This window comes from Coregonus lavaretus, assembly GCF_964263955.1.
Source record: "Coregonus lavaretus genome assembly, chromosome: 12".
Taxonomy (NCBI): domain Eukaryota; kingdom Metazoa; phylum Chordata; class Actinopteri; order Salmoniformes; family Salmonidae; genus Coregonus; species Coregonus lavaretus.
Genome location: NC_139999.1, coordinates 56,822,494 through 56,850,011, shown reverse-complemented (window position 1 = coordinate 56,850,011; position 27,518 = coordinate 56,822,494). Strand labels below are relative to the sequence as shown.

The 27,518-nt window shown below is 41.0% G+C and overlaps 1 protein-coding gene across 2 annotated transcripts in view; it reads left to right on the top strand.

Annotated features, from left to right (window-relative positions):
* Positions 1 to 321: 321 nt before the first annotated feature.
* The window catches only part of mtss1 (MTSS I-BAR domain containing 1), a 128,905-nt gene continuing 101,708 nt past the window's right edge, over positions 322 to 27,518 (top strand). For both annotated transcript variants that reach the window (XM_084173739.1, XM_084173738.1), the window contains exons 1-2: positions 322 to 1,203; positions 14,545 to 14,606. In XM_084173739.1, coding sequence (XP_084029865.1) covers positions 1,132 to 1,203; positions 14,545 to 14,606 — 134 coding nt within the window. In that variant the 5' untranslated portion in view covers positions 322 to 1,131. The remainder of the gene's footprint in view (positions 1,204 to 14,544; positions 14,607 to 27,518) is intronic.

Sequence of the window (27,518 nt, the reverse complement as noted above, 5' to 3'; positions counted from 1 at the left end):
TACATCTGGTTGGCAAGCATGTGAATGGTTTGTGTCTGGAGTGTATGGTCGATGAAATGGTGGAGCATGTGTTGTTATATTGTTGTAAGTATGTTGAAGAGAGGGAAAGATTGAAGTGTAGGGTTATTGAGGTAGGACGGGGTTGGGTGGGTTTGGAAGGGATTTGGGGGATGGGGGAGGGCCTATTAGAAGTTAGTAGGGCTCTTTTTTATTTTCTCAGAAGTACTGAGTTAGATAGGAGGATTTAGAAATGTTGTAAACCGTGATTGACCATACACTCCAGCACAGTAAGTGGAGGCATGCACCTTTAACGTTTGTTTGCGGACCGCCATTATATCACAGAAGAAGAAGACGAAGAAGAAGAGGCGGATCTTGGGAAAGAGGGAATTTGGAGCGCGCGGTGGAAGCAACACATACCAGCCAAGCCAACTCGAAACGATACGTGGATTCTCATTGAATAATTGTTTTGCTCTCGTGGCTGGGTGAAAGGCCATGACACACATGTGCAGACAAGCTGAAAACGCATAGGAATAAGAGGGATCATTTTCACAGGACCATGGGAAACAGAAATACGATTTTTAAAGAAATATTATTCGCTGACTAGTAGGTAATTGATCAAGAAACTGCCAGTTACCTGCCCGCGCGTTAGCTAGCAGCAGCTCGAGACGATAGTCAGGTATTGCTAGACAGCCGCATTGCCTATTTGGCTGTGTGGTAGCTATAGTTTTGGATACAGTAAAATCAGGTCAATTCGACTGACTTTCCATTCGAGCTACCGGTATTCAACCATGCCATGTTTTCTTGGAGGTGTATCAAGTTGGCTGGCTAGTTAGCTAGCTAGCCAATCACACTGAGTCTGAGTTTGACTGGAACATTATTGCGTACAGACAGTATGTGGTGTTACTATTCCACGTATTTATCTATTGTTTCCCCCCCAGGATTTTTGTTTTATTCTCTAACTAACGTTAGCTAGCTAGCTACTTGGATATATATTTGTCTCGTTCGGGCGGTGTGTGGTTGGCACAATTCCTTAACTTGACACATCGGGGTTTCCCTCAACATATATTTATAAACGAATTACTAGTAATTTAAAATCTAGCTATTACTGTAATTAGTTTTTCGACTTGGAAAATGGATTCGGGTATTGAAAAGGAATGCAGCGCTCTGGGAGGGCTCTTCCAGATCATCATGAACGACATGAAGGTAAGAGCAGTTTACATTGGTTAAATAACATTCTTAGTACAGTAATTAGGTAGAACTCAAATAAATGTGAAAAGGTTATCTGGTGAGATACATGGCGTAGTACAGTAGCTAGCGAGCTAAGTTATTTGCAGTTTGCCACGTTTTTACGGCTTGCCTCAGTCACACTATTTAGGTTGGCAAAATGAATACCAAGGTAAAATTGGTTTTGTATTGGATATTTGGTGGACATTTGGTTTTCACTCTATCCTCCCCTGGTGAAGGGTATATTATTTTCATAGTCATGGCACACTTTGGTTAAAGCTGCAATATGTAAATTTTGGGGCGGTCTGACCAAATTCAGATTGAAATGTGAGTTCTGTCATTCTCATTGAAATCAAGTCGAAGAAGCGGTAGATCTGTTCTTTGTGCACTATTCCTATGCTTCCTGTTAAGTTTAGTTTTTGTGTCTTTTACTTTCGGTTTTGTACGCCAGCTTCAAACAGCAGAAAATACAATATTTTTGGTTATAAAAAATATATTTCACTGCAGTTTAGATGGTACAATGATTCTATACATTGCTTGTTTTGTCACATAAACTGAAATTAGGCAAACTATTCGAATTTTAACAACCAGGAAATGGAGACTCGATTTCTGCATATTGCACCTTTTTTAAGAGCTATTGAGATCCGGAATAATAATAATAATAATAATAATAATAATAATAATAATAATAATAATACAAACAACAAAAAAGGTGTGAATTAAATTCTCCATCCATCCCTGATTCAAAATATACCATTTCATGGCATGCTTGGTTCAGTAGCTATTGATGGGGGAACTGAATATCCAATATAAAACTAATTTTACCTAACTAAAACAAACGCAACAGGCTAACTAATGTTAGCCAACTTGCTGGTAGACCAACACTATTTGCTTTGATGTTAGCTGGCTAGCTAACCCAAGCTGGAAGAGATCAAACAGGGCCATCCATATTACCTGTAGCCCCTGGTCAGATGTTCTTCTAACTAGTGAACGTTAGCTAGCTGAATTATAAAATCTCCCCCTGTATTTGTTGAATTTTATCACGACACACCATTAGATGTTGTATTCCCAGCTTTTCCCAAAAGTCTCCATCATACAAACTTGTATGTTTAGCAAGTAGTCTATCACAACTATTTGCATGTGACTGAACACCAATGGCACGCACGCCTGAAATGTTTGCATTCGATTGTGCACAGGTGAGCAGGAAATTGGTCATTGTTAATGCGGAAGGCCACTCTTGTCTATGTGAACAATACTATTGGGGGGGTTACAGTAGTTATTTCCCGAAATAACTACTGAAGAATAGCAGTAGAGTGTGTTAAGGGGAGACTGTCTTCTCAGGTAAAAGGAGCCCAAACACAGTTTTATTTTCTTTGGTCATAAATGAAGGTCATAAAGGCCATGAAGTCCCCCAATATCAGTGACTGTTATCCTGATTGGCAACTGACATTGGCAGGGATGAGTTGCATGTGGCAGCAGCACCCAGCAAATTACCAGCATGGCAGAACATCACTGGGGCATCCCCACCATCTGGCCATATATTTCCAACATTCATATTTAATTTACTGACAAGCAGCTAGGCCTACATCCTTGGATTAAACCTATAGACCTACCCTTGGGCATGATACTAGGATTACAACCAATGCCCTTTTTTATTAAAGGGTTAAATTAAAGAGATAAGTTAGGCTATTTCAGGTTAGACCTAGGCATATTTGCCCCACAGATTCCCCATCTACTGTTTGCTCAATGCCAGGTGTTAGCTGTAGTGAGTAAATATCTATACTGAACAAAAATATGAACGCAACAATTTGAAAGATTTTAGTGTCTGGTGTGACCACTATTTGCCTCATGCAGCGCAACACATCTCCTTCGCATAGGGTTGATATGGCTGTTGATTGACCTGTGAAATGTTGTCCCACTCCTCTTCAATGTCTGTGCAAAGTTGCTGGACATTGGCGGGAACACAAACAATCTGTCGTACACGTTGATCCAGAGCATACCAAATATGCTCAATTGGTGACATGTCTGGTGAGTATGCAGGCCATGGAAGAACTGGGACATTTTAATTGTGTACAGATCCTTGCGACTTGGGGCCGTGCATTATCATGCTGAAACATGAGGTGATGGTAGCGGATGAATGGCACGACAATGGGCCTCAGGATCTCGTCACGATATCTCTGTGCCTTCAAATTGCCATCGATAAAATGCAATTGTGTTTGTTGTCCGTAGCTTATGCCTGCCTATACCATAACCCCACCGCCACCACGGGGCACTCTGCTCACAACGTTGACATCACCAAACTGCTTGCCAACACGACGACATACACGTGGTCTGTGGTTGTGAGGCCAGTTGGATGTACTGCCAAATTCTCCAAAACGACATTGGCAGTGGCTTATGGTAGAGAAATGTACATTAAATTATCTGGCAACAGCTCTGGGGGACGTTCCTGCAATCAGCATGCCAATTGCACGCTCCCTCAACTTGAGACGTCTGTGGCATTGTGTTGTGACAAAACTGCAAATTTCAGTGGCCTTTATTGTCCCCAGCACAAGGTGCACCTGTGTAATGATCATGCTGTTTAATCAGCTTCTTGATATGCCACACTTGTCAGGTGGATGGATTATCTTGACAAAGGTTTCCACTAATGTGATGCTGCCGCAGAGCGGGGACAGACAGACGGACGAGCAGCTAACGGATGAAGTTGTTTCTGATTTTTGCGCGGAAAAATGAGCATGAGATGGGAATTGTTATTTTTCGGGACAGGACAGGAAAGTTCAGGGATTATAGAACTGTTGCGGGATCAGGAATGTACGGGAAAACATTTTAAGACTGGACAGGAATACATTTTCACTGTCAACTTCTGCTGTGCTGTTCTGTACTGTTCAACATACCCCCACCCCACATATTTGGTCATAACTCAAAGTCCCAGAGATCTCACTAACTTTGTCAGTAAAACACAGTCCATAGAACGACATAATAAAATATTAGAGAAATTGAAGAGGGTATAATAATAATAATAATAATATGCCATTTAGCAGACGCTTTTATCCAAAGCGACTTACAGTCATGCGTGCATACATTTTTGTCATATGAATCAAAATCATATAAATGTACATTTTACATCTTGCATAATGAAATGTATTACTCATTTTAGAGCATACAATTAAGTTTCAAATGACATCAAGATTAAGTGTGTGACACATATAGATCAAAAGTTATGGTGTCTTGCAGTGCTCCTGGGTAGGGCCAAAATGTCATAAAGATGCCAACTTGGATTAATTATTTATCATATGCTTTTAGATACAAATGTCAAATATATGTAAACAATCCTTCCACCAAAGGACCATTCTATGGATAACATTTTCACAATCCCAAAAAATCCCGGTCCTTTTTTGTTGTTTTTGAGGAATCACACATATCATTCCTTCGTACCTTGGCTTGAAGTTCATCAGATATAGCCTACAAATGCTGTGTATGTGGAAAGTCCAGGGAAGGGCAGCTTGAGGACCAATCAGGAAACTGCCATAAGGCTATTTCTCACAAGCATTGATTTAGTCTACATCTCAGTTGGAGCCTTTCAGGGTGGCTGCATCCCTTACAATGCCTAACCTCTCCATTGCCTCGCCTGATTGGGGAAAAACCTGGGGACGCAAACGCTTATTGATTTCTGGCTCTTCTATATTGGGAATGACATGAGCCTGCAACACTACTTTTGCCAAGGTAGGCACATTCCTTGAGTCTTTCACCCCCCCATCTGTCATGTGTAAATAGTGCTACCATTGTGTACACATTTGCTCATGCTTAAGTCATGATGATGATGATGAGGGATCTGGGACTTGTTGCTCTAAAGAGGGACTGTGTTGAATACTAGTAAAATTATTTTAGGGCTGAGCCCATTTAGTCGACTGGTCGATTGTTTGGTCGATAGGCTGTTGGTCGACCGAAGTTTCTTTAGTCGAGCAGTCGCAAATTGATTTTCTTTTTCATGTTGCATAAGACACCGGTCTGAAATTGTATATGGTTATTTTATGTAAGAATAATGGTGCAACACTAATATATATAATATTATTTTATAACATGCGCTTTCTCCTGCATTGGACAGTGGTCGCTGTCCGCGGTTCTGAAACAATATTCAGTGCGCTGTTGAATTGGCGCCTTTCCCTATATGTTGCTTTGTGCATAATAGCGAAGTTATTAGTGTTGAGAACGATGCGGCTGAGGCAGCAGCGGAGTGAGGAGAGCGGAAACCCCAACTTAATTAGGTCTATAATCAATAGTCCAACTGTTAAATGTGCCTGGCTTTATAAATCATCCATATACAGTGCATTCGGAAAGTATGTGTAGACCACTTGACCTTTTCCACATTTTGTTACGTTACAGCCTTATTCTAAAATTGATTAAATTATTTTTTTCACTTAACAATCTACACACAATACCCAATAATGACAAAGGAAAAACAGGTTTTTAGACATTTTTGCAAATGTATTAAATATAAAAACAGAAATACCTTATTCACAAGTATTCAGACCCTTTGCTATGAGACTCGAAATTGAGTTCAGGTGCATCCTGTTTCCATTGATCATCCTTGATGTTTCTACAACTTGATTGGAGTCCACCTGTGGTAAATTCAATTGATTGAACCACAGTCAAGTGTTAACATCTCAACACCAAGTGATTGAGTTTCTGATCAATACAGGGAAGCAGCTTCTATGCCCTTGGGCACCCACCTTGCAGAACGCTCCATTCACTTGGGAGCTGATGTCTGTCTGTGTCACCGTCTTAAGCAGCAAGCGCCGCTGGCTCACTGGGCCCCAGTAGCTGTGTACCCTGGGCAGAGGGCCATTGAGAACAGTGCCTTAGGGCAAAGCCTCTCGGGTTACCCTGTCCTCCAATCCACCGCTCTCTCTCCTTCTGTTCTGGCCGTAACAGCTCTTGAAATCTCCAGTCTAGCACACCGACCTGGTCTGTGTATTATTGTTGTAATAAAGCATCTTGCTGTGTTTGTGCAGGTGTGACAGAGTTGAATCACTTCATTTTAGTATCACACTAGGGGGAAATTAATTGAACAAGCCAATTGTTTTGTCTTGAACACCACACTGATTTTGCTGGTTTAACTGTAGCACAATGAAATAACATTGGGACACTAAACATGCATTTTCTTCTATCAATAACATCATGATCCTATGCTGACTATCTACATATATTGAGGAAGATGTTGCTGGCTGAAATGATCTAGTTGTGTTGTTGTTGGGTCCCAACCTGTACACATGCTAGTACTATTCTAATGGTTAAGACATCACGACCATTATACACTCTACAAATAAAAGGTTCCTGGAGTATCCTTTAGGGGTTTTTCAAATTGAAACTGTGGGGGAACCCCTATAAGTTCTTTGAAGAACCCTTTAAAATGGTTCTTCAAAGAACCCCTTTTAATGGATCCTCAAATAACCTTTTGGGGTAAATTTGTTAAATTATTATTAATGATACACATAACAATAACACAATATTTTAGTTGTCAATGTTTATTATGATTTAAAAAATTCAGAATATGAGGTAACCTCCCAACAGAGCCCTAAGTCCAATGGGTATATCCTCTGGCGTGTTGATGTTCTCTGTATCCATAGCCAGAATGATTTTGCAGTGCATGGTGATCGAACAGGTTTCGATCAGAAGTCTAGGGAGGGTGAAGTACCTTTTTGTTTTTTGTGGTAAATGTAAATGAAAAGACTGTTTTGAATATGGTTTTCATATACATACAGCTGAAGTCGGAAGTTTACATACACTTAGGTTGGAGTCATTAAAACTATTTTTTCAACCACTCCACACATTTCTTGTTAACAAACTGTAGTTTTGGCAAGTCGGTTAGGACATCTACATTGTGCATGACACAAGTAATTTTTCCAACAATTGTTTACAGACAGATTATTTCACTTATAATTCACTGTGTCGCAATTCCAGTGGGTCAGAAGTTTACATACACTAAGTTGACTGTGCCTTTAAACAGCGTGGAAAATTCCAGAAAATGATGTCATGGCTTTAGAAGCTTCTGATAGGCTAATTGACATAATTTGAGTCAATTGGAGGTGTACCTGTGGATGTATTTCAAGGCCTACCTTCAAACTCAGTGCCTCTTTGCTTGACATCATGGGAAAATCAAAAGACATCAGCCAAGACCTCAGGAAAGAAATTGTAGACCTCCACAAGTCTGGTTCAACCTTGGGAGCAATTTCCAAATGCCTGAAGGTACCACGTTCATCTGTACAAACAATAGTACGCAAGTTATAAACACCATGGGACCACGCAGCCGTCATACTGCTCAGGAAGGAGATGCGTTCTGTCTCCTAGAGATTAACGTACTTTGGTGGGAAAAGTGTAAATCAATCCCAGAACAACAGCAAAGGACCTTGTGAAGATGCTTGAGGAAACAGGTACAAAAGTATCTATATCCACAGTAAAACGAGTCCTATATTGACATAACCTGAAAGGCCGCTCAGCAAGGAAGAAGCCACTGCTCCAAAACCGCCATAAAAAAGCCAGACTACGGTTTGCAACTGCACATGGGGACAAAGATCGTACTTTTTGGAGAAATGTCCTCTGGTCTGATGAAACAAAAATAGAACTGTTTGGCCATAATGACCATTGTTATGTTTGGAGGAAAAAGGGGAAGCTTGCAACCCGAAGAACACCATCCCAACCGTGAAGCATGGGGGTGGCAGCATCATGCTGTGGGGGTGCTTTGCTGCAGGAGGGACTGGTCTGAACATTTGTGGGCAGAACTGAAAAAGCGTGTGCGAGCAAGGAGGCATACAAACCTGACTCAGTTACACCAGCACTGTCAGGAGGAATGGGCCAAAATTCACCCAATTTATTGTGGGAAGCTTGTGGAAGGATACCTGAAACGTTTGACCCAAGTTAAACAATTTAAAGGCAATGCTACCAAATACTAATTGAGTGTATGTAAACTTCTGACCCACTAGGAATGTGATGAAAGAAATAAAAGCTGAAATAAATAATTCTCTCTACTATTATTCTGACATTTCACATTCTTAAAATAAAGTGGTGATCCTAGCTGACCTAAAACAGGGAATTTTTACTAGGATTAAATGTCAGGAATTGTGAAAAACAGAGTTTAAATGTATTTGGCTAAGGTGTATATAAACTTCCGACTTCAACTTTACCCTGTCCATAATATAGAGGCCTATGGGATATTCATTGAAGAGGTAAGGGAGGAGGATGGTAAATGTGATCTGCATAACATACCAATTCTAATTTACATACCTTTTTGTATGACTCGTCTGTATACCTACAGACACAAAAGTGAGCAGTTCAGTCATCTGCACCCAATACAGCTAGACTTAAACATATTCTTATAACCTACATATTCGTACCTCTATGTTGATTGATATTCATTGAATTTAGTCCGTTTTCTGTTTTAGAAAGATTTGCACAAATATGAAAAGGTAGATGGTATCATCATAAAACAATATCAATTTAGATCATACAAGGGACAAACCTTATCTTAAATTGAGGAGATCTTTACATTCTTCAGTTAAGTGCCTGCACCTGCTGTCCTTTTCAAATCCAAATGTTTCAGTTGGGCAGTTAGGTTACTGCAAGAACCCCCACCAACTAAGGAGGGTCCTCGATGAACCCCACCTCCTATGGGGTTCTTGGAATAACCGTTGGGGTGCAATTTTCAGTGCCAAGAACCCTAAGGTTCTTCAAAGAACTTTGAGGATCTTAGAAGAACCCCTGTTGAATCCCACATTTTTAGAGTAATGTTACAGCAGCCAACTTGTGCAGTCTGCACTCAAAGCTGGTGTTCTCAACATAAAGGAAAAATGCTATACTGAACAGTGAGAACTACAGGAGGATGACTAAAGCTTGAGTCATAGTTTCCTGGTAATAGGGTTTGTGCCAGCACTGTCAAAGCTTGTTGCTATCAGATGCTCCATCTCCAAGGACTGTTGACATACGATGAAAGAATATAAGTCAGGGTGTTGACATGCTAGTCAACTGATATCCATCCACACCCATCCTCTGACTTTCCCTATGGAGGAGATCCCTGAATTGAAGGGGTTCCATGTAATTTATGGGCAGAGGAAACACAGTGCTTTCACTTTGACAATCGTCAAAAGTGTGCTTATGCGAGCTTGGAATCTGGGTGCGGCCATGCTAGGGGCCAAGCCCTGGTGATAAAGAGGACATTTTAATGTGGAGGACGGTGAGGGTTGGGTTTATCAGCTCTCAGGTGTTTGCTCAGGACACATGCAGTACAACGGATTACTGGAATTTAACAGCCCTGAGGGAAACTGGGGTGTTGTAGCATCCAAACGCACCCACCCACAACAGGTGTCCTTTTTAGGTTCCACCTATCTTCATAAGGACATCGCATCGTTCTCCATCCAGTGCAAAAAGTGCTCAACCTCATTGGTGTATGATTTGTTACTGGGCTATCGGGCTCCCCTAGCCTCCCAAGGCTCATTGTTAGTAGCAGTTTAAGTGTAGAGAGGAGCTGGACGCCATCTTTTTTTGTCTCAATTATTAATCCAATAAATGGAGCACGGGAGGCAGGCTGGCTCTACCGTTGGTACAGCTCTAGGCATGAATGAATGACGCCTGAGCTACAGCTTGAATGAAGAAAAGTCTGCTACTTTTCAACAGGATCAATGATTAGTCAGGTTTCAGTGGCATACCCTGATGCTGTTTTAGGAGGCAGGGAGCTGGAGCGAGTGCTAGCCTGTAGGAGTGTAGAAGGTGTACAGTGGGGGGAAAAAAGTATTTAATCAGCCACCAATTGTGCAAGTTCTCCCACTTAAAAAGATGAGAGGCCTGTAATTTTCATCATAGGTACACGTCAACTATGACAGACAAAATGAGGAAAAAAAATCCAGAAAATCACATTGTAGGATTTTTAAATGAATTTATTTGCAAATTATGGTGGAAAATAAGTATTTGGTCAATAACAAAAGTTTCTCAATACTTTGTTATATATCCTTTGTTGGCAATGACACAGGTCAAATGTTTTCTGTAAGTCTTCACAAGGTTTTCACACACTGTTGCTGGTATTTTGGCCCATTCCTCCATGCAGATCACCTCTAGAGCAGTGATGTTTTGGGGCTGTCGCTGGGCAACAGACTTTCAACTCCCTCCAAAGATTTTCTATGGGGTTGAGATCTGGAGACTGGCTAGGCCACTCCAGGACCTTGAAATGCTTCTTACGAAGCCACTCCTTCGTTGCCCGGGCGGTGTGTTTGGGATCATTGTCATGCTGAAAGACCCAGCCACGTTTCATCTTCAATGCCCTTGCTGATGGAAGGAGGTTTTCACTCAAAATCTCATGATACATGGCCCAATTCATTCTTTCCTTTACACGGATCAGTCGTCCTGGTCCCTTTGCAGAAAAACAGCCCCAAAGCATGATGTTTCCACCCCCATGCTTCACAGTAGGTATGGTGTTCTTTGGATGCAACTCAGCATTCTTTGTCCTCCAAACACGACGAGTTGAGTTTTTACCAAAAAGTTCTATTTTGGTTTCATCTGACCATATGACATTCTCCCAATCCTCTTCTGGATCATCCAAATGCACTCTAGCAAACTTCAGACGGGCCTGGACATGTACTGGCTTAAGCAGGGGGACACGTCTGGCACTGCAGGATTTGAGTCCTTGGCGGCGTAGTGTGTTACTGATGGTAGGCTTTGTTACTTTGGTCCCAGCTCTCTGCAGGTCATTCACTAGGTCCCCCCGTGTGGTTCTGGGATTTTTGCTCACCGTTCTCGTGATCATTTTGACCCCACGGGGTGAGATCTTGCGTGGAGCCCCAGATCGAGGGAGATTATCAGTGGTCTTGTATGTCTTCCATTTCCTAATAATTGCTCCCACAGTTGATTTCTTCAAACCAAGCTGCTTACCTATTGCAGATTCAGTCTTCCCAGCCTGGTGCAGGTCTACAATTTTGTTTATGGTGTCCTTTGACAGCTCTTTGGTCTTGGCCATAGTGGAGTTTGGAGTGTGACTGTTTGAGGTTGTGGACGGGTGTCTTTTATACTGATAACAAGTTCAAACAGGTGCCATTAATACAGGTAACGAGTGGAGGACAGAGGAGCCTCTTAAAGAAGAAGTTACAGGTCTGTGAGAGCCAGAAATCTTGCTTGTTTGTAGGTAACCAAATACTTATTTTCCACCATAATTTGCAAATAAATTCATAAAAAATCCTACAATGTGATTTTCTGGATTTTTCTTCTTCTCAATTTGTCTGTCATAGTTGACGTGTACCTATGATGAAAATTACAGGCCTCTCATCTTTTTAAGTGGGAGAACTTGCACAATTGGTGGCTGACTAAATACTTTTCCCCCCCACTGTATGTTAGTCATTTCATCTTTCCAATAGCAACAGGAACATGTAATAGAGATTCTCTCTGGGAGTCAACTCCGATACAAAGGCTTTCATGCAGTTTAAAGAGAAACTCGAGCGAGGGACTTCAGAAGAGCTGTACTCACTGGGGAGGAAAAATAAGAAACAAGGAAATGAAACCATGAAAGAAACAGGGAGGGCTCTCCTGGGTGGATCACTTCAAGCTTTTTTCAGACACGGGAAAGCAAACCATCGGCACTGGTAGGCTACAAGTGGTGCTTAGACGCTATGCACACAGTTTTTTAACCTGCATGTAGTCTACAGCTATTTTCCCCTTCATAATTTCATGAGCATGCAAATTAGGGGGGTTTTCATTTAATTCTGCTACCGGTTTGTAAGGTGAGAGACGAACACAAAACCGCAGGCTATAGGCTATACTCCCCGTCCTGCGCTTTCCAGCCCCTTTGATCCAGATCACGTTTTGACATGTGCAATGGCCTCTGTCGGCATTTCAGCAGAGCATCTGCACTGTTCATCAACTGTTTTGCTGGTCCATTAAGGCTGCCGTGTGAATGCATTATTTCTTGTGTGTTTTCATGGTGTTTCTTTCGAAATAATATATCTCAACAGCACCATCAAACAATTAGTCATTGTGATGGCAAATGATTGATCAGTGGGTCATTCCACCACAAAAAGCACAAAGAGGATTTTGACACCCACCATCTTAGATTGTTCGGAAATTGTTTCTGTTAGAAACATAAGACTGCAACATTATTTTGTTGAAATATAATTTGATCTCTGAGAAAGCTAATTGATTGCACCCAAATTTGCATAAAATAAAAAAAGTGAAGTACCTAACATCTGATCTGGACCAGATGTTTTTCAAACAATGAATTAGACATGAGGAATCCAAAGAAATGGTCAAAAGCCACCCGCTCCATACTACTTGTCAGACATAGAGAACTGATACTGTATAATCGTTGTTTGTGTGGGGGTCCGTGGGTGGCTTTTGACCATTTCTTTGGATTCCTCATATCTCTCAAAGTTTGGTCCAAATTGGATGTTAGGTACTATATTTATTTGATATTATATGAATCCTATAAAATAAAATGGCCAATTTGGGTTCAATCAATTAGCTTAATTTCTCAAATCAAATTATATCTCAACAAAATAATGTTGCAGGAATGCTAATCTTGTGTTTCTAACTACATAAATTATTTCAGAACAATCCGAGATGGTAGGTGTCATATTTTGCTGAAATGACATGGAACGACCCCAATAAAACAATGAGTACTTCCCAACCTTGCCCAATTCTATGTAGCCTAAAAGGAAAACAAGGATCTCCTAGTATGTTTGTGCTGGGAATCCGGTTTAGAGAATTGTAATTTGTTTCCTCAGAAATTGCACCATAGTGATTTCTATCAGTTTATTTTCCTCCTCTCTAGAATGCATGACATTATCTCTGCGAGTCAGCACATCTCCTAAAACTGTAGCCCATAACAGCTGTATTGCGCTGTTGCCTACAGGAAAAAAAGCGTTGTTTTTCCACACTGGCCTTGGGGCAGCAGAAGGCTCATTATCATGTGACTTTTCTCATTCACTCACCAGGCCCTGTCTGTGAACTTACATAATGATTGGTGTGTTGAAGCAGGTCAAAGACAACGGAAAGCAAATGGCATGCAGTGAATGCAATTACTGTCACAATTCGAGAAGAAATTCATTATTTCACTTGTACATGTCATTCCTTGCTCTGTAGTTCATGTCCTTTCGGAGTGACTTCTTCCAGTAGCTTTCCGGATCAATCGCTCCATCGGCCAAGGACAAAGCTTGATTTTGTTTTTTAATTGTTAGTGGATAGAGTAACACACCAAATTCCCTTTTGGAGATAGAAGGCACAAAACCCCCACCACCTCCCAATCTTACATCCCCATGTGTCTCGGGTCATGTCAGGCTACTTGGCCCTAGCGTGTTAAGCGGCATCAGTATGTGACCCAAGCGGCACGGTGGACTTGTCTACATCCAGAGCCAGGTTGCTTCAGTGACTGCCCACTCCTCTCTGCCTTCGCTGGCCCCTTTTCCAATGGTCACTCGAACAGTGCAGGATTAGGGTTGTTGGATTAGTAGGAATAGCAGGTGACTACAGTCATGGAGTTGACTGAGCAACGAGAGTGTAGTCATTCTATTTTTAGCTTTTTTTCCTATGGAGAAGTTGAGTTTAGTAATGGAAGCTCCATGTCCATATAAAACAAGTTCTATGAAATGTAGTGGCCATGAAAGCAAATTGAGGTTAAAAGATGTTATTGTGACAAAGGGAAAAGTGACTGACTGGACTCAGTGGGGGTTCATCTCCCGTGGACTAATATATTTAATTCAGCCGAGGTGCGTGCTTGCTTGCAGCGGGAGCGAACAGCTTGGCTCGGCCGATAAGAGGCTAAACATTTGAGACTTATTGTCTAAGCGGCATTATCCACCCCACATTTTACCAACAGCGGCTTGGGTCAACACTCATCTCTATAGAATTTGACTTATATTTGTGCACCATGCAGAGGTCCTTTAGTTGGCTCTGTGATGTTTAGGCTTTCATTTCTACTCTCTTGTTCTGTAGGCAGTGCTATATGTTTGCCTCTCTGTTATTGAAATATTGAGACTTGACATTTCCAGACAGCCGTTGCCTTCCATTTAATTTCACATACAGAAGAACCCCTTAGTAAACTAGCCTTTAACTCCAACCAGTTCAATGCAGCAGCCCTATTGACTGTTCAAGCCTCCCTTTTCCCAGTAACAGTCAATCTTCCTCACATCCAATTAAAAATGACAGCAAATATGATTGCAATCGCTTAGATGATTTAACTCAATCTCATAGAATGGTATAGTAGCCGCTAACATGAAATGTTTGTTCTATAGATTTTAATGATTTTACTACTGTCTAACATCAGTAATCCCCATTTTTGTGTTTGCTTTGCAGGCTAGTTATCCAGCCTGGGAGGACTTTGCAACCAAAGGAGTGAAACTGCAATCCCAGCTAAAGTAAGAACTAACCCTGGCCTCTGCAACCCCTCTCAATCAATATCCATTCATTATCAAAAAGGGTCTGTGTGTGCATGTGTCAAAGATGAACAGTGGAGTAATGACTGATGAAAACACATCCCCAATTTAATTTTAATGCTCTCCATTAACAAGTGTGTAAACACTAATGACCATAACAAAATAACAGCCGGTTCCCTGCAGATTTCTTGGCCAGATATGACTCTTTATAGAGATCTCTTATGAAATGGAAGGTCTTGCTGCAGGGTCAGCATATATTCTGACAACAGCACTGCCTCGGATAATGACTCCCTGCGGCCCACTTAAGCCGATAAAACCATCACCGTGCCTGCTTCACTCATGCCTAATTAGCACTGGCGCTAACCTAGCATACTGCCAGGGCAACTGGAGGGCAGGGCACAGCCTTGCTCAACCACCCTAGGAGTAAGCAGACTGACATACAGTTCCTTCAGAAAGTATTCATACCACTTGACTTATTTCACATTTTTTGTTGTGTTACAGCTTGAATTCAAAATTGATTCAATATTTTTTCAACTATCTACACACAATACCCCATAATGACAAATTGAAAACATGTTTTTATACATTTTAGCAAATGTATTGATAATGAAATACAGAAATATCTCATTTACAAAGGAATTCACACCCCAGAGTCAATACTTTGTAGAAGCACCTTTGGCAGCAATTTACAGCTTAGAGTCTTTCGGGGTAGTCTTTAAGAGCTTTCCACACCTGCATTGTGCAACATTTGCCCTTTTAATCTTTTCATAATTCTTCCAAGCTCTGTCAGTGGTTGTTGAACATTGCTATAAAAAAACATTTTCAGGCCTTGCCATAGATTTTCAAGTAGATTTAAGTCAAAACTGTAACTCGGCCACTCAGGAACATTCACTGTCTTCTTGGTAAGCAACTCCATTGTATGTTTGGCCTTGTGTTTTAGGTTATTGTCTTGCTGAAAGGTGAATTCATCTCCCAGTGTCTGGTGGAAAGCATACTGAACCAGGCCTTCCTTTTAGGATTTTGCCTGTGCTTAGCTTCATTCCGTTTCTTTTTTTTTATCCTGAAAAACTCCCCAGTCCTTAACAATTACAAGCATTCCCATAACATGATGCAGCCACCACCTTTGCTTGAAAATATGGTCAGTGGTACTCAGTAATTGTTGTGTTGGATTTGCCCCAAACATAACAATTTGTATTCAGGGCAAAAAGTTAATTGCTCTGCCACATTTCCTGCAGTATTACTTTAGTTCCTTGTTGCAAACAGGATGCATGTTTTGGAATATTTGTATTTTGTACAGGCTTCCTTTTCACTCTGTCAATTAGATTAGGATTAGGGATGTTAATGGTTAACCGTTAGTCGGTTAGCTGCTGAAAATAAATTAGACCGGTTATGCTATAGGTTAACTTGCATAATTTTGTGGAATTAAATTGCTGTCAGAATTTAATAAAAATGGCCAGTCATAAAACAGGAACAGTGTATGTCGACCGGAATTATTATTTTGCCGAAAATAGTAATGTACAGTGAGTTTATAGAGTTAGAAAGTATAGCTTTCTTATGTAAACTCTAGTGAGCCGCTAGCAAGCCAGAGTGGAGACTCATTGCTAGACTAGGCTACTCACAGACGCAGGCTGCAGGGAGGAGCAGCACGAAGCAGCTAACAACAACGGCTAAGCTGACAACCCACAAAGTTTCACAGCCTTTCACTCCTGTTCTTCATATCAACTTTCTTTTGTTGTCCAGAAGCCAAAGGCACAATCCTAGACATATTAACAACCCATCCTAGTTGTTGCATATTTACATTTTCCCTCTTTCTAAGTTTCTAACGGAGATGCTCATCTCTGTAACATGAAACAGCTCGCATCAGGTGTCTTTTTATATAGAAAATCTCTTACCAACTGTTTATCTATATGGCACAGCTTCCATTTTTGCGGTGATGCTGCAATTAGTTGGTTGTGATTTTGGGTTCCATTTATATATTTTTGCTCTGTGTGACAACTCCACCAGTCCTATTTATTATATATTATATTCAAAGATTATACAGTTTTTATAAAATTAGTATATTTGAGTTTAACCATAATATTTGTTGTAATATTTGTTCTGTATTTTCTGGTGGATTAAACTGGCTTGTTTAAAAATAGCTATATTTTGGAGATAATTTTATTTTCAAATAACCAAAAGTGAGAAAAAGGCCATTCTTGAACATGGGGTGAGACATTCTCACTAATCTGCTAAAGAACCAGTTCAGATTTAAGTGTAACTTTTGTATGACTGAAACCTTTAGTGAGAGGTCTAGTGCTTTAGTATTTAATCATTTTTGCCCTCCGAATTCATATTCATTATATAAATAGGCCTGTTTAATTTTGTCTGGTTTGCCGTTCCAAAATGGAATATTTTTTGCTCATATAATTTAAAACACAAGTTGTTCGGTGTAGGCAAGGCCTAAAGGTGATCAGGGTGATTTTTCCACAAAAAGACAGGTATTTTCCTTTCCATGGTAGCAAGATTGTATACATTTTTTGCCAACTTTCTATTAAAATGTATTGTAGTGAGATATCTCTTTTGGATATGAATACTGAGTATGTCCACTTCACCGTCAGACCATTTTATTGGTAAGCTACACAGTAATGTAATTTTTTTATTTTTTAGTGATCCAATACGTAATATAGTACACTTATCATAATTTGGTTGTAATCCAGAGAGGTTAGAAAAATTATCTAGATCCTCTGAGGCTGTGCAGCGATCCAAATTGTGGATTTAAAAGAACATGAATCATCAGCGTACAATGACACCTTTGTTTTTAAGCCCTGGATTTCTAGCCCCTTGATATTATTGTTGGATCTGATTTTAATAGCTAACATTTCGATGTCATAAATAGATATGCCGATAGTGGACAACCTTGTTTTACTCCCCACAGCATGATGCTGCCACCACCATGCTTCACCGTAGGGATGGTATTGGCCAGGTCATGAGCATTCAAGCCAAAGAGTTCAATCTTGGTTTCATCAGACCAGAGAATGTTGTTTCTCATGGTCTGAGTCCTTTAGGTGCCTTTTGGCAAACTCCAAGCGGGCTGTCATGTGCCTTTTACTGAGGCCTTTTAGTGGCTTCCGTCTGGCCACTCTACCATAAAGGCCTAATTGGTGGAGTGATGCAGAGATGGTTGTCCTTCTGGAAGGTTCTCCCATCTCCACAGAGGAACTTTGGAGCTCTGTCAGAGTGATCATCGGGTTCTTGGTCACCTCCCTGACCAAGGCCCTTCTCTCCCGATTGCTCAGTTTGGCCAGGCGGCCAGCTCTAAGAATAGTCTTGGTGGTTCCAAACTTCTTCCATTTAAGAATGATGGAGGTCACTGTGTTCTTGGACCTTAAATGCTGCAGACATTTTTTGGTACCCTTCCCCAGATCTGTGCCTCGATGCAATCCTGTCTCTGAGCTCTACGGACAATTCATTCGACCTCATGGCTTGGTTTCTGGTGTGACATGCACTGTCAACTGTGGGACCTTATATAGACAGGTGTGCCTTTCCAAATCATGTCCAATCAATTTAATTTACCACAGGTGGACTCCCAAGTTGTAGAAACATCTCAAGGATGATCAATGGAAACAGGATGCACCGGAGCTCAATTTCGAGTCTCATAGCAAAGGGTCTGAATGCTTGTGTAAATATGGTATTCATGTTTTTATATATATATATATATATATATATATATATATAAAATAAATTTGAATATCTAAAAAGCTGTTTTCGCTTCGTCATCATGGGGTATTGCGTGTAGATTGAAATGTATTTGTTTAATCCATTTTAGAATAAGGCTGTAACGTAAGAAAATGTGGTAAGAGTGATGGGGTCTGAATACTTTCACAATGCACTGGATATCTCACTAGGTCAGGATATTTAAGCCTCCATATATCCACTAGTTCTAATATATCCATGATATTCTTGATTTCCTTAAGTGCATGAGGTTGATAGTTTGTAGTGTGAATTCATTTATGGTCCGTTGAGGTATTTAAAAGTGTATTATAATCTCCCACCATAATAAGAGTCTTGTATTGCTTGTAGGCTTGATAAATTTATTTTATACATTTATACGTAGATCAGCTTTATTTGCACCGTATAGATTAATCAGCCAAATCTGTTTATGATCCAATTACATGTTTAAAAGAATCCATCTACCTTGCGGATCTGTTTGGACAATTAGCAGATTTTGATCAAAATTGTTAATTCATATCATCACTCCATTTGAGTTTCTTTGCCCATGGGAGAAGTGTATTTTACCCCTCCCGTCGTTTTTCCACACAACTTAATCTAAAATGGTCGAATTAGTTTCCTGTCAACAATAGATATTATATTCCTTCTCTTTTAGCCAGGTAAATACTGATCGTCTTTTCTTATCTGCTGAGCCATTACAATTATAACTGGCTATACTTATTTCACCATTTACCATAATGAGATACAAGTTTCAATTATTTTTATCATAATATGTTTGTAAACTTACCATTGAAAAGTACCATAATGAATTGTTCTCCACTATTCCACCTGCTAAATGCTCCCCCCGTCCCAATTTGGGATGTCGTCCCAGTGACTGGCAGACCACCCCTGTCCACCTGGATTCTTGGGCCTCAATTTAATTCATTTTAAATTCGGGCTGTAGCACAACAAATGTGGAAAAAGTCAAGGGGTGTGAATACTTTCTGAAGCCACTGTCTCTTTGGTACCTTAGGCCAGGGTTCTTCAATTCCGGTCCTGGAGGGCCGAAACAATTCTGTTTTTTATTTCTACCTGGTAGTTCATTGCACTCACCTGGTGTCCCAGGTCTGAATTAGCCCCTGATTAGAAGGAGAGGATGAAAAACAGAGGTGTTTCGGCCCTCCAGGACTGGAATTGAAGAATACTGCCTTAGGCTAACCACCCACTTTACTCCTGAATATTCAAATTAACTCTTAGACCAGGGCTCTCAAACCCTGTTCCTGGAAAGCTATCCTCCTGTAGGTTTTCACTACAACCCCAGTTGTAACTAACCTGATTCATCTTATCAACCAGCGAATTATTAAAATCAAAGGGTGCTAGATTAGGGTTGGTGCGAAAATCTACTGGACGGTAGCTCTCCAGGAACAGGGTTGGAGAGCCCTGTCCTAGACCCTACTCAATTACTCCTGTATACCTAAGGAGGGTTCTGATTAGTTTTAACCTCTACGGGATTGGTGTCCCTTATACGGGACTGTTCTTGCTCAATATGCGATATGTGACTAGAATGGTGTTGTAAACAACAGCCAACATTCCGGTACATAGACATGTCTTATATGGGCAGAAAGCTTAAATTCTTGATAATCTAACTGCAGTGTCCAATTTACAGTAGCTATTATAGCTAAAAAAATACCATGCTATTGTTTGAGGATGGTGCCAACAACAAAACACTTATCACTGCAACTGGTTTGGTACATTCACCTCTGAAGGTAAATAATATACTTACATTCAGTAATCTTGCTCTGATTTGTCATCCTGAGGGTCCCAGAGATAAAATGTAGTGTAGTTTTGTTTGAAAAATCAATTTTTATATTCAAATGTAGGAACTGTTCTACGGTTCTACAGTTTGATCTCTGACTCCACACCCACCCCGCCCGGCCATCTACAGTCGTGGTCAAAAGTTTTGAGAATGACACAAATACTAATTTTCACAAAGTCTGCTGCCTCAGTTTTGATGATGGCAATTTGCATATACTCCAGAATGTCATGAAGAGTGATCAGATGAATTGCAATTAATTGCAAAATCCCTTTTTGCCATGAAAATGAACTTAATCCCCAAAAAACATTTCCACTGCATTTCAGCCCTGCCACAAAAAGACCAGCTGCCATCATGTCAGTGATTATCTCATTAACACAGGTGAGAGGGTTGACGAGGACAAGGCTGGAGATCACTCTGTCATGCTGATTGAGTTAGAATAACAGACTGGACGCTTTAAAAGGAGGGTGGTGCTTGAAATCATTGTTCTTCCTCAGTTAACCATGGTTACCTGCAAGGAAACACGTGCCGTCATCATTGCTTTGCACAAAAAGGGCTTCACAGGCAAGGATATTGCTGCTAGTAAGATTGCACCTAAATCAACCATTTATTGGATCATCAAGAACTTCAAGGAGAGAGGTTCAATTGTTGTGAAGAAGGCGTCAGGGCGCCCAAGAAAGTCCAGCAAGTGCCAGGACCGTCTCCTAAAGTTGATTCAGCTGCGGGATCGGGGCACCACCAGTGCAGAGCTTGCTCAGGAATGGCAGCAGGCAGGTGTGAGTGCATCTGCACGCACAGTGAGGCAAAGACTTTTGGAGGATGGCCTGGTGTCAAGAAGGACAGCAAAGAAGCCACTTCTCTCCAGGAAAAACATCAGGGACAGACTAATATTCTGCAAAAGGTACAGGGATTGGACTGCTGAGGACTGGGGTAAAGTCATTTTCTCTGAATCCCCTTTCCGATTGTTTGCGGCATCCGGAAGACACCTTGTCCGGAGAAGACAAGGTGAGCGCTACCATCAGTCCTGTGTCATGCCAACAGTAAAGCATCCTGAGACCATTCATGTGTGGGGTTGCTTCTCAGCCAAGGGAGTGGGCTCACTCACAATTTTGCCTAACACCGTCATGAATAAAGAATGGTACCAACACATCCTCCGAGAGCAACTTCTTCCAACCATCCAAATACAGTTTGGTGACGACCAATGCCTTTTCCAGCATGATGGAGCACCTTGCCATTAGGCAAAAGTGATAACTAAGTGGCTCGGGGAACAAAACATCGACATTTTGGGTCCATGGCCAGGAAACTCCCCAGACCTTAATCCCATTGAGAACTTGTGGTCAATCCTCAAGAGGCGGGTGAACAAACAAAACCCCACAAATTCTGACAAACTCCAAGCATTGATTATGCAAGAATGGGCTGCCATCAGTCAGGATGTGGCCCAGAAGTTAATTGACAGCATACCAGGGCGGATTTCAGAGGTCTTGAAAAAGAAGGGTCAACACTGCAAATATTGACTCTTTGCATAAACTTAATGTAATTGTCAATAAAAGCCTTTGACACTTATGGAATGCTTGTAATTATACTTCAGTATACCATAGTAACATCTGACAAAAATATCTCAAAACACTGAAGCAGCGAACTTTGTGAAGACCAATACTTGTGTCATTCTCGTAACTTTTGACCACGACTGTAGATGTGTGAAGGTTAGTGTCTTTTCTGTAGGGAAGCTAATGATCCATTATTTATGACATTCCTGGGAGTGTGCGAACTAATATTTTGTATTACCATAGCATTTTTGTATGTTCTCTATAGTTGTGCTTGAAAACCATTTTGGCACATTTGGGAAAATTCCTGGCAGACTTTATACAAAATATTGTGTAGTGATTCACTGGATCAGTCTGAAACTTTGCACACACTGCTGTCATCTGGTGGACAACATCTAAATTACATCTAGAATCCTACATCACTGTCCTGCCTTTCTCTTGGATTTCAAAGATGATCTAAAAAAATTTACAATAGAAAACACGTCTTTTACCAGATCTGTGTTATATTCTCCTACATTAATTTCACAGTTCCACAAACTTTCAAATGATATCAAGAATATGCATATCCTTGCTTCAGGTCCTAAGCTACAGGCAGTTAGATTTGGGTATGTCATTTTAGGCGAAAATTGAAAAAAGGGTCCGACCCTTTAAGCAATATGGAACTTGCTCCACATTGCCTTCTGATATGCTTGCTTACACCCCATCTAATCTTTTCAGGTCCTTATGCTTATGGAGTGACTAAAGGTTGACTTGGGATTCAGCATTCATGTGCCTCTCTGGACTTATTTTGGGTCCGATGTTTAATAGTGATTGAAGGAAGGAGCATCACAAGGAACAAAATTGCCATACTCTGCTAATTGTTGCCCTACAACAATGGCATCTCTCTGCTCTTCCCATCAAACAGTTTCATCGGGCAAACTTGCTGACGATTGACAAGTTATAGTATTTCCACCCACCTATCGTGGGGTTACGAGTGAGAGCCTCTTTCCCCCAGTACCTCCGATGGTCAGTCACAGCCGTATCACCTGATACCCTGGTACTCATCATTAATACCACCCAGCTCTCACAGTACATTACAGGGCCTCCACAATAGAGCCATTGATGCTCTGTGTCCTCTCGTTGCAGTCTGAGCCACTGTGTCCTCCATGATTCCACAGGCCATCTGGGGCAGCTCTGCCTTAAAGCTTTAGTTCTGAAGGATTCGTTGCCATAGAAATTTACCTGGCTGAAAGGTGAGCCACTTTCGTATGACCGGTTATCCAGAGTTGACCAAAGTTACCTCGCTAACTCTTCAAACCTGCTTCATAGGATACCCCACAGGCCAGTACAAGAAAGCCAGAGGGTAGCAGTTTGGAGTGCTGTGTGGGAGAAGTCTAGACTAGACACGAGTGGGCGAAGCTCTAAGCTGTGTCACCTGGGTTTGCAAATGCATAACACTGTACCTGACCTGAACTCACTATGGTGAAAATGTTGAAAACCAATTGATTCCCACTTTGGAACATTTGCAAAATAATCCATACAAATTACAGATTTGCCTATACTTTTAACAGATCACAGTTAAAAAATCAATATATAAAGCAATGGCATACTCACTAGGGGAACACATCTCCGTGCAATGTCTACATTTAATAATGATTTCAAATCCCAGAAACTGAAATCTAAAGGGCAATAAGAAAATAGGTCTAGGACGTAGGTTTTCCTAACTGTGATTTTGGACTGACAAAACAGTCAATGGCCGTGTCTGAAATCTGGCTTGCCTACTACTTACTTAAACAGCATACTGTGTACTAATCGTACTACATACTATTTAGCACATACTGTTTAGTAAAAAGGTATGCAGTATGCCACGCTGTAACGTATTACTTTTGGTGTGTTCAAGACAACTGGGAACTCGGAAACAAGCTCAGACTGAAAAATTGTGACGTTCTTGAACTTTAGGTTGGAGAAGTCGGAGCTCTAGGATGACGCCTGAGTTTCCGAATTGTAATTCCGAGTTGAATGACCGTTCAAAACAATTAGCTTTTTTTATTTGTCATGTCAGAGCAAAAACCAAGCCATAAGGTTGAAGCAATTGTCCCTAGAGCTCCGAGACAGGATTGTGTTGATGAACAGATCTGGGGAAGGGTACCAAAATAATTCTGTAGCATTGAAGGTCCCCAAGAACACAGTGACCTCCATCATTCTTAAATGGAAGAAGTTTGGAACCACAGACTCTTCCTAGAGCTGGCCGCCTGGCCAAACTGAGTAATCGGGAGAGTAGGGCCTTGGTCAGGGAGGTGACCAATAACCTGATGCTGACTCTGACAGAGCGCCAGAGTTCCTCTGTGGAGATGGGAGAACCTTCCAGAAGGACAACCATCTCTGCAGCACTCCATCAATCAGGCCTTTATGGTAGATTGGCCAGACGAAGCCACTCTTCTGTAAAAGGCACATGACAGCCTGCTTGGAGTTTGCAAAAAGGCACCTAAAGACTCTCAGACCATGAGAAACAAGATTCTCTGGTCTGATGAAACCAAGATTCAACTCTTTGGCCTGAATGCCAAGCGTCACGTCTGGAGGAAACCTGGCACCATCCCTATGGTAGGGGCAGCATCATGCTGTGGGGATGTTTTTCAGGGACAGGGAGACTAGTCAGGATCGTGGCAAAGATGAATGGAGCAAAGTACGGAGAGATCCTTGATGAAATCCTGCTCCAGAGCGCTCAGGACTTCAGACTGGGGCGACGGTTCACCTTCTAACAGGACAACGACCCTAAGCACACAGCCAAGACAACGCAGGAGTGGCTTCGGGACAAGTCTCTGAATGTCCTTGAGTGGCCCAGCCAGAGCCCGGACTTGAACCCGATCGATCACCTCTGGAGAGACCTGAAAATGGCTGTGTAGCAACACTCCCCATCCAACCGGACAGAGCTTGAGAGGATCTGCAGAGAAGAATGGGAGAAACTCCCCAAATACAGGTGTGCCAAGCTTGTAGCGTCATAGCCATGAATACTCTGCTGTAATTGCTGGCAAAGGCGCTTCAGCAAAGTACTGAGTAAAGGGTCTGAATACTTATGTAAATAAGGTATTAGTTTAAAAAAAAAAAAAAATTTAGCAACAATTTCTAAAAATCTGTTTTTGCTTTGTCATCATGGGGTATTGTGTGTAGACTGAGGGGAAAAAAACAATTTTAGAATAAGGCTGTAACGTAACAAAAGGTGGAAAATGTCAAGGGGTCTGAATACTTACCGAAGGCACTGTGTGTTTATACATTTTGTGCCATTTGAAGTGAACACCGGCAAATGCGGCAGTAAAAAAAAGATGTGCTTATTTAATGCAACCCTCGCTGTATAGATCGCATAATAATTGCATAACCAACGTTCTCTACTAATACTAGTCCCGTGCGAATAGGGCTTATGAATAAGGGCATTATGTAGCTATGTAGTTGTATTTTTATGTAGCCAGGTAATGTAGCTGAGCTCTAACAAATTGTTTATATGTAATCATAAGTAAAGACGGAAAGACTTGAAAGATTTTAATTATATGGCCCTGCAGAGTTCTAGTGGAGCAAGTGGTTCCTACCATAAACCCCTCCAGTTCACTCTCCTTCACGTAGATCCTGAAAAGACAACCAAAATATGAGCAAAGTAAAGCTGTGAACTTTCTGTAAATAGCAAGACTGCCAGTTACTTTATCAAATTGGAGTGCAAAGGTGGAACAGTAACGAATGCAGATTACCATTACTTAAACCATAACAGGTTATGTGCAATGAAACTAGACCCATTCAGGCTGAAAATAATATTGATTAACATGAACGTTACAATCAAATCAGCTCAACACAGATAAACCGACGTTACAAATTAGGAGAACTAGAAGAAAATAAGTGTTTGGGACCAGCACCGCTGTGGAAAATAGGAATGTACTCCGCGTTAGCTATAGTGCTTTAGAACCAGTGGCAAGATAGCTATGGCCACATTACTTATTCAAAACCTTTGGTTGCGGCATTTCTCCTGCCAGTGAACAGGTGTTCACAAGTTGTTGTAAACTAAATTAAATGCATGATATTGTCATCAGACACTGCAACAGTTTGAACACAATCCCTGGTATTTACAACAAGTAGTTCGCTGACTAACTAGGCTTAAGTAAAAAAAAAGTTGTCGCTCAACAGCAAGTAACCCTGAGCTAACGTTACTGTTTTTACAGTTTGTTTAACTTAAAGTCCTACTAGCTAAAGCATGTAGCTAAAGGCAGGCTGGAAGGCACGGCAGGCAGCAGGCTGCATATGTTTTCAAAGATGTACAATGAAATAGTCGTGATCATTTTAAGGAGAACAAAAAATACTTATGTCATCGTCAACGTTTTTTTGTTTACTTGAGGAGAACTATCAAAACTCAAAGTTTATCCGGTTCCAATGCATTGTGTAGGTGTGAAATTCCTGAGAAGTGTATTCTACTAGATGAAAAGCTGAAATTAGTATAACATCCTGGCATTTAAAGCATACTACATTTTCGAAAATTCACATAATCTAAAACTTTTTATTTTGACATACCCAAACAGCCTACTATTTGGGACATACTAGGCTCACCCATACTTAGAATGCGTTATCTAATGCGCGATTGCGTTATTTCCCGCCATTTGTTTATTTCGGCAGCGCATCCCCATATCTAATTATCAGCTGTTGTCAGACACGTGGGTTTCGAAATACGATTCTCTTCCTCAATAGTATGAAGCGAATTCCACTAGATGAAAAGCCGAAATTAGTATGACATCCTGGCATTTAAAGCATACTACATTTTCAAAATGTCACATACTATAATACTTTATTTTCGCATACCCTAAATGCTACTATTTAGAACGCGAGTCGGGGTATTCGGACACGGCCATGGTTTCCCTAGCAGTGACTCTGACAAAGTTCCTGTTTGTTCGACTCTGATTTAGAAATGATTTATTGAAAAATATGTTAGCTCTAATGATGGGAATCAGTCTACTCACACAAACACAGAGTAGACTGATGAGGCAATAAAATGTTCTCTAGGCTTTATCTAAAGCTTGGTTTAGTGTGTACACAAGTGGTGAATGCAGCCTTTTTATCTCTATCAAATCATTTCTGGGTAACAATTAAAGTCCAAGTAGCAGATAATGGACCCCAACAGATATGTATGTAGTTGGTGCTGCATATTAACATACAGTGCATTCGGAAAGCATTCAGACCGCTTCACTTGTTCCACCTTTTGTTACGTTACAGCCTTATTCTAAAATGGATTAAAAATAATAATAATCCTCATCAATCTACACATAATACCCCGTAATGACAAAAGCAAAAACATTTTTTTCTCTATAAGTTGTAGCAAATTTATTACACGTAAATTATGGAAATATCACATTTACTTAAGTATTCAGACCCTGTTCTCAGTACTTTTGGCAGTGATTACATCCTCAAGTCTTTTTTGGTATGACGCTACAAGCTTGGCACACCTTTTATTTGGGGAGTTTCTCCCATTCTTCTCTGCAGATCCTCTCAAGCTCTGTCAGGTTGGATGGGGAACGTCGCTGCACAGCTATTTTCAGGTCTCTCCAGAGATGTTTGATCGGGTTCAAGTCTGGGCTCTGACTGGGCCACTCAAGGATATTCAGAGACTTGTCCCGAAGCCACTCCTGCGTTGTCTTGGCTGTGTGCTTAGGTTTGTTGTCCTGTTGGAAGGTGAACCTTTGCCCCAGTCAGGTCCTGAGCGCTCTGGAGCAGGTTTTCATCAAGGATCTCTCTGTACTTTGCGCCGTTCATCTTTGCCTCGATCCTGACTGGTCTCCCAGTCCCTGTCGCTGAAAAACATCCCCACAGCATGATGCTGCCACCACCGTGCTTCACCGTAGG